General features: G+C 37.6%; 1 protein-coding gene across 1 annotated transcript in view; it reads left to right on the forward strand.

The window, feature by feature from the left end:
- LOC140227541 (uncharacterized) overlaps positions 1 to 10,624 on the forward strand; it is a 122,148-nt gene extending 111,524 nt beyond the window's left edge. The window contains exons 25-30 of the mRNA XM_072307945.1: positions 701 to 818; positions 1,885 to 2,050; positions 2,587 to 2,639; positions 2,982 to 3,106; positions 6,173 to 6,345; positions 8,368 to 10,624. Of these exons, the coding sequence (XP_072164046.1) occupies positions 701 to 818; positions 1,885 to 2,050; positions 2,587 to 2,639; positions 2,982 to 3,106; positions 6,173 to 6,345; positions 8,368 to 8,414 (682 nt within the window). The 3' untranslated portion in view covers positions 8,415 to 10,624. The remainder of the gene's footprint in view (positions 1 to 700; positions 819 to 1,884; positions 2,051 to 2,586; positions 2,640 to 2,981; positions 3,107 to 6,172; positions 6,346 to 8,367) is intronic.
- Positions 10,625 to 11,291: the final 667 nt, after the last annotated feature.

Here is an 11,291-nt window from a genome sequence, read left to right on the forward strand (position 1 = left end):
ACTATGTTCACACATCCTCTCTGCTGGATTTGTAAACTGACCAGTTGCTCTCCTTAAAGGACAAGTTCACCTTTATTAACATAAGGATTGGGAGAATGTAGCAATATTAGTAGTACACATCATTAAAAGTTTGAGGAAAATCGGACAATCCGTTCAAAAGTTATGAATTTTTTAAGTTTTTGTGCAGTCACTGCTGGATAAGAAGACTACTGCAGTGTATGATGTCACATGCGTACAACAATAATATTATAAGGGAAATATAAAGAGAATTTCACAAAATTTCATCTTTAGAAATAAGTACACATTCCCTTGACTGGTTACTGACATATGTTATGGGTAATACTATTCCCATTGCCTTTAGAAAGAGGCAAGTCAAGTGCTCTTTTCTTATGCGAAAAAAGTGAAAATATGTTGAATTTTCTTTACATTTTCTTTATACTGTTGTACTCATATGACATCATGAGCCTTAGTAGTCTCCTCATCCAGCCGTTCCAACGCAAAAATTTTAAAAATTCATAACTTTTGCATCGATTGTCCAATTTTTCTCAAACTTTCACTGATGTGTTCTACTAATATTGCTGCATTCTCTCAATCCTTATGTTTATGAAGGTGAACTTGTCCTTTAAGGAGGAAGACCCCCCAAAACTTCCAGCTGTCCTCTGTCTTAATTCTGCCTCACTGCCCTTTTTCCGTCAAACAGGCTGGAGTCGAGATCAGTTGACTTTGAGATGGAGAGGGAGACGCTGCAAAGCACCCTAGACTTCACCCACTCAGTGGTGGCAGAGAAGGACCGGGAGATCGCCCAGTACAAGCAAGAGGTGGGTGGTAGGCAGGGGAGAATTGACACTGAGGGGTCTGTTTCATATAGATGTTTGGTTTCGCTCTACATTATGCAATCACTGAACTATAGGTGGAATTCTTTCTTCTGTGTTTCAATAGCTGTGTAGTGTTTTTCTTGGCTGTTGTATTAGTGTTTGCATTTCTTGCAATGTATTCCAAACCTGTTTTTGAGACAGGCCCCACAGAATGAGACATTATCCCTGAAAATGGTCTCATTCTTTCTGGAGTTATAGCTTCTTTCTTCTTGTTCTTTTTTTTTTTTTGTTCCAAACAGCGATGAAATGATGAAAATAAGGAATATCTTGACTTTAGTGAGATGTCAACCTCTCTGCAAATAATAACTCTTTATGTGCCTGTAACGCTTTTCGGAAATCATCATGAAAGTATCTCTTATTAAATAGTGTATGAATGATCCCCTATGAAAACATGTAAATATGTACATATAACAGTTTGTCTGTGAATATTGTAAATATGTTATATTATAATCTATATCATTGAAAGGACTGGCTTTGATTAGCCCGCACGATATTGCCGGTTCTTTTTTGCGAAACTGTATTTCAACTATTGACTGTTGTGACTATGTTAACGATGTTTGTTTGGTAAATAAATTTCATTTCATTTCATTTCGTTAATTTCCAATAGCAGTTTCGCACTGAGTAGGACACTTAAATTACATTATAAATTACATTGCTTTCTGCAGAGACACAATGTCTCTGACTGCAGACAGATTCTCTGTTTTTGTCCAAAAAAATCAAATTAAAAAAAAAGTCAATAATCTTGACAGGATTTCATTATGCACTTCAGTAGTCATAATTATGTGTCTAATTGTACATGACAGTGCAAAGTGTGTGACTTATGAAGATTCATTATAATGCAGCAGACAAAGATATGAAAGTTCACGTTTAGGTTTTATGGTTGTCATTTCCACAACAGGAAGTGACTCAGGCGGAGAGATTTCACTTGTGTGTGAAGCTCCCTGTACACTGACTGTATTCATTGTTATGATCACCTGTCTTTTTAAAACCTGCATGGGATATATTCCAGATTGCCAGAAACCAGGGAGAGAGCGCCCTCACAGGCAGCTACAAGACAACCATCGCCAAGCTGGAGACGGACAAGGTCAGTCTACAGCAGCAGGTCGCTGACCTCCAGGCAGCCCTGGTGTCATCACAGCCGACCACCAGTTCGCACATCGATCTCGATGTCGACGGTAGGACGTCATCTTCCTTTACTGTTCACAGAGAATCACGAGCTCACACCTACCTCAGCGAATGATTTTAACTTCCTCATTCGGGTGTCACACAAAACGTAACAGAACTTCAACAACAACAATACTAATGATAATGATAACTTAATCATTCAATGTGACAGGAAGAGGCGTAGGAAGCAGGAGAGCTATGGTATTTTCATCTACAAGGTTCTTAAGGACTTGAGGTTCTCAAGGTTTTAATTAAGGACACTCTGCATGTAATTGAGAGAAAAGCCAACATATTCTTAAGCAATTCTGCTAGATCAGAGGCCACCTTACCCCACCATGATGGGCAAAACAGTTAAAACAGTGCAGATGTAAAAAGATAACTGTCATAGCAGTGCATATTCTCCAGTCAAGTGAGATGAACTGTCAAAGCAAGGCATTATATACCAGGGATGACAAGTTGCATTTGAATTGTATGTTGTCACTGCGCTGTTGCACAGGTGCTATGGTGACAGAAATCTAAGTATGCATTTCTTGTTGTGATTCTTCAGGAGACCCGACTCTCGCCAAGTTCCAGGAGGAGAAGGAGATGGCAGAAGGGCAGGTGAGATGAGAATCCAGCCAGATTTACTTGAGGATGGATGATGGGGTTAAAATAGAGTTGATGGAGTTGAAATGAAAGTGCAGTGTCACAAGGCACACTCATTCAACAACGCTATCCTGTGGAATGAGAGTATATCAATAAGAAGGATAAATTCTAAGTTGTGTTCGTCAATAGTGTTTTGTGGCACATTATTTATATGGCTAGATACCAGGAGGAATTTCTTGCCTGTCAATTTAAGTACAGATGCATTGAAAAAATATATATTCCTATAAGAAAGAAAGATATTCTGTTTTGAAGGCAAAGCTTTAGTCAGTGGTAATTGTTTTTTTGTAATCCTGTTAGGTCACTTTCCTGAACTCGGTGATCGTCGACCTCCAGAGGAAGAACGATGAGCTGAGAGCGAAGCTGGAAGCCATGGAAAATAGCTACATGAATGGGAACCACGATGACATCGGCTTCGACGTCGAGTAAGTACTGTATTCCCTCTCCTAGCTGAGAAGAATGTAATCAGAACCTCCAGCATTCAGATATCTGGTTCTCTTTGGCATTGATATCTATGCTACCTAAAATCAAACAGATTCACAGCAAGTTGAATAGCTGTACATATCAGTCAAATTTACACTTGTGTCAGACATCCCCGATTCTACTGTTGCTGACAAATTTTCTGAAGTTTTTGTTCAAAAACAACGATAGATACATGAGTCCTTCAACTTGTTACATTTTCTGATTCTCACGTGCACAGTCAGAAGACGAGATATTACGAGAGTGAAGAATGTCATTTTCGATGCCCTTTCTCTGAGAACTACAAATGTTGGCAATGCGTTTGGATTGGAGTGGATGTGTCTGCATGATTCTGTGTGAGCTTGTCCTCCAGTCATCACCAAGACCAGATGAGGTCCACAGTGTGTGGCATGAATCATGTGTTCAGTGAAGGAGTTCATTCTTGCATCTGTTATATTTTTCTTTTCTTTTTTTTTCTTTTTTTCACCATGTCTGCAGTCTCAGACTACTGCAAAACCAGAAACATTTGCAGCTTAATACAGTTGTACACTCAGCAAAAAAAGAAAGGAAAGTAAGCACTTTTTCATGTTTATATTTCTCATAGAATATTTAGCTAAAAGTTAATGTATTACATACCATATGAAAGGTAATTCAATTGGCTATCAACCTGGTAGGTCGATAAACAGGTAAACTTTATGCATGAGTGAACACCTTTGTTTTTCTCTTCAAAGGCACAAAAGAGAAAATTGCATAAAATGAACAAAAATGCATGCGTGCTCTTCCATGTAACAATAAGAACAAAAGACAAATTTTACACAAAAAATAACATGAAGTAAGTCGCAAAAATATAGAGCTATGACCTCTATAATATCTTTGAAGCCCAAAAGATCAATAAAGGCTAAAATCGTGGAGGAAAATGAAGAATTTTCTGTCAAATCCAAATTAAAATGAAATGCGAGAAGAAGCAATATAAACAAAAATGGTAGGAATTCGAATTATTTTCTCAAATTAGGAAAATTATAGATTATATTTGATTCTTCAATTTGTCTCATGAATTCTTAAATTACAACATTAAAAGAATTAAAAGAAGATATTCTGTTCATTTAATCATCTTTGTGCCCTTACTCCCCATGTCATTTGAAGTTTAAGTTGACAGAAAATTCTTATTTTCCCCCTTTAGTTTTTTTTAGCTTTGATTTTGTTTGAGGTTATAAAGACATAAAGAGAACAAAACTTTATTTTGGTTGTTTCATTCATGTCTCCCACTCTGTTAAACTGGTCTTTTGTTATCATTGTTATCTTGAAGGGCATTTACAAATGAAAGACAACATGTCAATTTTTGCAATTTTTGCTATTGTACCTTGGAGGAAAAAAACAAATACGTTCACTCATGTGTAGCGTTTCCCTTTATATTGACCTACTAGTTTGATAGCCAATTGAATTACCTTCAATTTGGTGTATAATACATTGATTTTCATCAAAATCTTCTATGAAAAATATGAACTCGAAAAAGTGTTTACTTTCTTTTTTGCTGAGTGTACATTCATGAATTGGAGTCAACAGTTTTTGCAATAGCATGAAATTTCCATGAATTCTCACTGGCATTCAATGCATTGTGTAAATAAATATTTTTGTGTTCATTTTATTTTCGTGAATCTAGGCTCCTCGTGAAATTTGCTAAAGTTTCTGGTTTTACAACACCACTGCACATTTGTTCTGTTAATGCAGAGAACAGGCAAAGCCCTTGCTGTCCGTTGCTTTATTACTCTCAACAAAATGTATTCGATTCTACCCAGTGGGATGTATCAGATGTGACCCTGCACCACAAAACAAGCAAGAAGTCGCCAGACATGCATTTTTAGTTAAGAGCATATTCTGAAAGAGCAGACTTCAAGCTTTAAAATGATGTGTAACTCAAATCAAATGGACTCTCCTAACCTATCTAAATATTGGAAGGAAAGCACACACTCTAGAAAAGTGTGAACTGAGAAATGAGGCTCTGAAGCACAGGGTCTATTCAAGCGTTTAATCTTCACCAAGCCGTGCTACCTGTGCAATGAATGGGACAAAAAAGCAGGATGAACCCAACGGTTTAACCACAATGAAGGGATTATCAGATTAAGCTAAAATTAAGCATATTATATTAACACATTCTGTCCATGATAAATGCAAACTTTCAAAGCAGTAGCATCATCCTTTATAAAGTTATTAGAGTTAAAAGTGATGAGTGTGTACAGGTTGTTGTTGTTTTTTATAAGAAATGCAAGGGGGACTCTCAAGACACACCTAATCACACTATTCTAAAAAAAAGTATTTGAGATAAACTGCTAAAAAACACACTTTTCATTGTTCTTGTTTCTTTTCACTGTTCATTTTATGACACCAAATTTTAGCATAATGTAGAAGAAGACTTACTCTTTCAGAAAATGTAAAAAAGTCAAGATTGACCAAATTGACCCTTTTCACCTATTTTCAGTCCTCACACAAAATCAGTGCATGCGACTTTTTGTTCGTTTTGTGATGCACGGTCACAAATGGGGTGAATGTTAGCAATGTTGTGGATAGAATGGATCCCAAATTTTCAAGTGTAATGTAACTTTGCTCATCGGTTCCTCGTAGTATAAAGTATACCTGTAAATTAATCGAATTAACCATACAATGTACCTAATTGTTTATTTACTGCACTGAATTGATGCACTAAGATGTTGAAACATATGTGCTCAGCTCAGTTTTTGCATTAGAGAAATCCTCAATTTAAATCATCTGTCTAGAAAATGACAAGCAATTGCTGGGCATTGTATCTGGAGTATTATGTATTGGTTATAGGTGACAACAATACTTGATAAAGCTTCCAAACAGAATTTTGAGAAGACAGTAGGTTTCAATTATTCATTCATAATGAAAAGTTCTTCTGTTCATCTCTATGAATGCTGCTTGCAAAAAATCAGAGCTTGATATTCTGTCAACTGCATGCGGCAGAAACATTCAAAGACACTTTCTTCTCCACCCCAAATCACACCTTTTTCACCTAGCCTGGACATAGGCTCGCACGGCCCTCCGCCGCGCCTCTTCTGCGACATCTGCGACGTCTTCGACCTCCATGACACAGAAGACTGCCCGCTCCAGGCCAGCTCGGACAGTCCGCCCGCCACACAGTACCACGGCAACAAGAACGAAATCAGACCCTACTGCGAGATCTGCGAGGGTAAGATTTGCTTGACCTCAGCCTGGGATGTGCATGTTGATTGCATGCTTGTGAATGAGTGAACACATTGCACAGTGATTACAGATTACACGGCATGTCTACTGGCTTCTGCTCAGGTGTCATTGCAGAAGTGAACAAAGAAATTCATTCATCACATGCATTTTTAAACAACAGACTTTACCTGTTTAGGATATTGTTTTCATTCCCTTTGTATTTTTTCAGTTGTATGCATTTACTGCATCATGACGTTTTAGTACCAGGAATGGGAAAGGGGGGGGGGGGGGGGGGGTGGAGACCTACTTTGCTCCTTGTTTATAGGATTTTGACTTTAGGTATCCTATTATAATGAATGTACAGTAGTATTTTATTTTTAATATTCATTTCCAGTATTAAATGAAGCATGATTTCGATGGATTGACTCACGTGAGGGAAACGCTTGTCATGTTGAGTAATAGAAGATTCTTCTGCATCTTGTCTTTTATGAGCTGTTTAGGTTTAGAAATGTTGTATTACCATAATGTATCATGGCTGGAAGATGAATTGAAATAGCTTTTACAGATTATTAGGCAAAATAACAGACACTTTTCTGCTGATACAGACTGCCACAGGGCTAGCTCATGTTTGATTTTTATGCCTCCGCCACGAAGTGTCGCCGGAGGCATTATGTTTTCGGGTTGTCCGTCCGCCCGTCCGTCCGTCCGTCCGTCCTTCCGTCCGTAATGAATTTTGTGGACAGCGTAACTAAAAAACTGTTTAAGGAATCCTAATGAGACTTGGTACGTATATGCATGAGTGGGCGAAGTTGTGCCTATTAACTTTGGGGGGCACATGCTCAAGGTCAAAGGTCAAAAGGTCAAGGTGAAATGCTCAAAACTTCACTATTTTTCCCATATCTATGCAATGCCTGGAGGTTTTTTCTGGAAACTTGATGTATACATGTAATACCAAATAAAGATTCTCCAGAGAAAGTTTCAAGTCATGAGGTCAAAGATCAGAGGTCAAGTGAAAATGTTAAAATTTCACTTTTTTCTCCATATCTTAGAAATGGTCCAAGCTATCTTCATGGAACTTAGTACATATGCATGTACTGACTAGCAGTGATTATCTAGGGAATGTGGGGGTCATGGGTCGAAGGTCATGGGTCAAAGGTCAAGGTCAAATTCTCATAATCTCACTTTTTCCCTCATTTTATTGCAATACTAGCCGGATTTTTCTTGAAACTTGATATATACGTCTATAACCCAATAGAGGTTCTCTTGGAAGTTTCTTGCCCAAAGGTCAAGTGAAAATGCTAAATTTCATTTCTTGGTCCATATCTCGAAAGTGACTTTAGGTATCATCATGAAACTTAGTACATATATCTATACATGTTCTACCTGACAGTGATTCTCTTGGGAATTTTAGGGTCATAGTTTCAAAGTTCCAGGGTCAAGACCAAGTTAAAATGCAAAAATTTTACTATTTGATTGTGAAATTAAACTTTTTCTCCATACCTTAAAGGTTTAATCAATGCATAGACTTATAAAAAAAGGTTCAAAAGTGAAGTAAAAATCCTCAAATCCCCAAATACCTGTGCTCTTAGGTAGTATAGCCAGCCATCCAATTAAACCTAGTTCAAGGAAAGTGAACATTCAACACATTTGTGACAAACCTGTCACTTTAATATTTTGCCAATTATGTGAAACTCATCACACATTGTCAAGATATTGTACTAGAGACTTATTAGGAGAACCATGCATTAAGGCGGAGGCATACCAGTCGCCATAGCGACATTTCTAGTTCTTTTTTTACTTAATTTTTGGGAAGCTTGCTTTGTGTCAAGACTAGACAACTCAGAGTATAGTGGTGAATATATCCAGAATTTCTCATATTGAAGGGTTGGTAAGAAAAATATTTTGCATTAATTCTATTGAGATATTTTCTGAGATGCTAATATTAGAATACCTTCTAATCTGCAGTGTACATATTCTCCCTCTTATCACTTGTATTGTTTTTTGTATCTATTGTTTTTCATTCTGGCAGTTTTCGGCCACTGGACAGAGAACTGTGATGATGAGCAGACGTACTGATAGCAAGAGGCTTGGAGGGGTCGTCGTGGAAACGCTGGTCCGCCCCATGCGTGCACACCATTGGTCAGTACTTTGTCCTCGTCCTCATCATGGAGAATGATGCTCACAGTCTTCTCTTCACCATCGAACACTCTCCCACTCTCTTCGCTCAAGATGCTGTCCTCGTAACCGCCGGCAACAGGACTGCGTGAGATGTTGAGGGGTATTCAGCGCCATTATCCTAAGAGGGTTTTGATGAGAGATGAATCAAGGATACCGGAAAACAGTGACTATGAGTGTATTGCCACTCGATTAAATGGAGTCAGACGGAGAAGTACGAACATGTAGTAGACTAATAGACAGGAAATTGCATTGCTGCAAAATATCTAAGTGTATCATCAGAGCACTTGCATGATTGGCTGCTTGAACCTGAATGTGGACTGCTGGATAAGGGTCTTTTTCTATTCATCAATCACATCAGATAAATACAAATGTTGGCAAGTAGCCCACTGTCTTACTGCTTGTAAAGTTTGTAGACAAAGCCTTAGACGATGTGCTTGCCATACAATGGTATACTACCAGCAGAGTCAGTGTGTTCTGCGATTCTTGTGCCATTCTTATCATCTAGAATCCAAAAAAAAAAAAATATGTGTGTAATGAAATGCTTTTTCTTATTCTTCATGAAATATTTGAATGAAGACTATCAGGAGAATCATTTAGTCTCATCATTTTGTCATTCTCTTTTAGAATGTGTTAATAATCGTTGGGGATAGAGAGCTAAGTTTTCAAAAATACCTTCACTGGAATTGGTTTACACACAGATTTCAAAATAAGAAATTTTGTTCAAAAAGTGGGAAATTATGAAGTAGGTGACTGGCAGTGCACTGAGTGTTGATATTAGCTAGCCCACACAAAACAGAGAAAAATAGTCTTCTTGCATGTTCCCATCAGATTTGAATAATTGATATGTTAGCAATACAAAATATAAATTTAATAATCATCCCTCTATAGGGCATCCTTCCCAAACTCATGGTCCGTCCAGACAGTGGCTTCAAAAGGAAAGAGTAACAATATTATTAATGCAATCATGGTCTGTTTACATTTTGTTGCCTTTGCTTGCTAAAGAGTGTTGTGCTCTATTTGATTGGATTGTACCATGCACAAACCAAAGAAGTCTTTAGAGAAATTACTGCAAAGTTTGTGTAGAATTTCCAATTCAAGTTGCTATTCAAGTTCCTGTCTGTGAACAACAACAACAACAACGCAACACGCTGCAGTGTTCTTGAAATTCCCTGATAGCTACATAATTTGATTTTTGCACCATTTGATAATGATGGGAAGTGTAAGATTTTAGTTGAAGAAATTGCAGAATGGTCTCCTGGGTCATCGTACCTAAGGAAAAAAAAACCAAAATGCTTCACTGTGGCTGGGGAGGTCTATCATTCAAATGTGATCAGATGGTTAGAAAGATGGATGACTTCACACTTCTGGTGTGTCTTGTCTGAAGCAAGTACAGCAGTCATGCCTTTCCCATGTTTGAGGAATTGCGATGGCCAGTCGTGGGTTTTGATGGAATTCGCCGGAATTTGACAGACTGTGTTAATAGGAAACAGGGAAAAGGTTTGCTGCATTGCATGACGGATTCATCAGATTGGAATTAGTGGAGTGATAGAAGGCTATTAAAACACTTTGAGTGGGAACAGTGAGGTCAGTACATTAACACTGTATTACTCAAGAGCAAGATTTCTGCGTGAGAAGTAATGGGATTTTGAGGCAGTGGTCGGTAGAAGGGTTACTATGTATGACTTTTGTGCTTGTTCAGGACTGACCCGGGGTGAAATAAGGCTTGTCTTGTGATGAGGGACACTTGTGTGATTTCTGTTACAGTTTGAGTCTTTGTGAAGTATTCTGCAAGCCAGGCATTCATATTCCCAGATAACGTAAAATACAACTGTAGTTAAACATTTACTGAAGGTGGTGTGAAAGTGACACATTGTCTCTGTAGTATGTTGGTCATTTAGGTTACATACAGTGTTTCATACCACAAGTTTGTGAAGTAAAAAAAAAAAATCCCTACAGCTCTCTATTCATTTTATACTCTCATTTGTCAGCGTATGATATTTTAAGATGAAATCTTAATTTAAACAATTTTTTTTTTCTGTAAGTTCTATCATTTGGTGTATATCTCCTTGTGGGAGTTTTTCTCCCAAATCCATTTTGCATAAAAACCTCTATCTAAAATCTCTCTATCTGACCATGTGAGTATTCTGCCATGTCTGATCCTAATTGTGAAGGAAAACTCCCATATTTGCCAAATTCTGACATGGAAAACCTGTAATCTTTCAGTACTTTGGCCTTTAAATACTGAGTCACAGTACTGTGTAAAATATAGCATTATTTCTTAAAGAAGTGGCACAGTCCAACATTTGTGTTGCACTGACAAAGACAAAGGCATCTAATCGGTTTAAGTCCAATCTTCCTCTTATTCTGGACTATAGTTGTCCATTTCTCTTTTCCAAGGATTGTTGCTCATTGTTCGTGATGTATGCTCTTCATTGTGCTAAATGATTACATTTGTACTTTTTTTTTTTTGATTCTTGACAACGAATTGTGAGTGGCTTTGTAACATGTGGATCTTTAGCTTCCGTGTGCAAAGTATTCCACAAAGACTGGAGCTAAGACTAAGCCAGTGTAGTGTTAAGTCAAGCAGTGTGCTCATATCAGAACACTGGAACAGTTACAATGAAATCAAGTGCATTTTTATATCAATGGAATATGATTAAAGCAATCAATATAGAGAGAGAGAGAAAAAAAAAACACCAATAAAAACAACAGCAAAACAAATCTGACTTCTTCACTTATGGCAAACTGATCTGAGCGGTTGTTATGTAGTCCAGC

Source organism: Diadema setosum, chromosome 4, assembly GCF_964275005.1.
Source record: "Diadema setosum chromosome 4, eeDiaSeto1, whole genome shotgun sequence".
Lineage (NCBI taxonomy): Eukaryota > Metazoa > Echinodermata > Echinoidea > Diadematoida > Diadematidae > Diadema > Diadema setosum.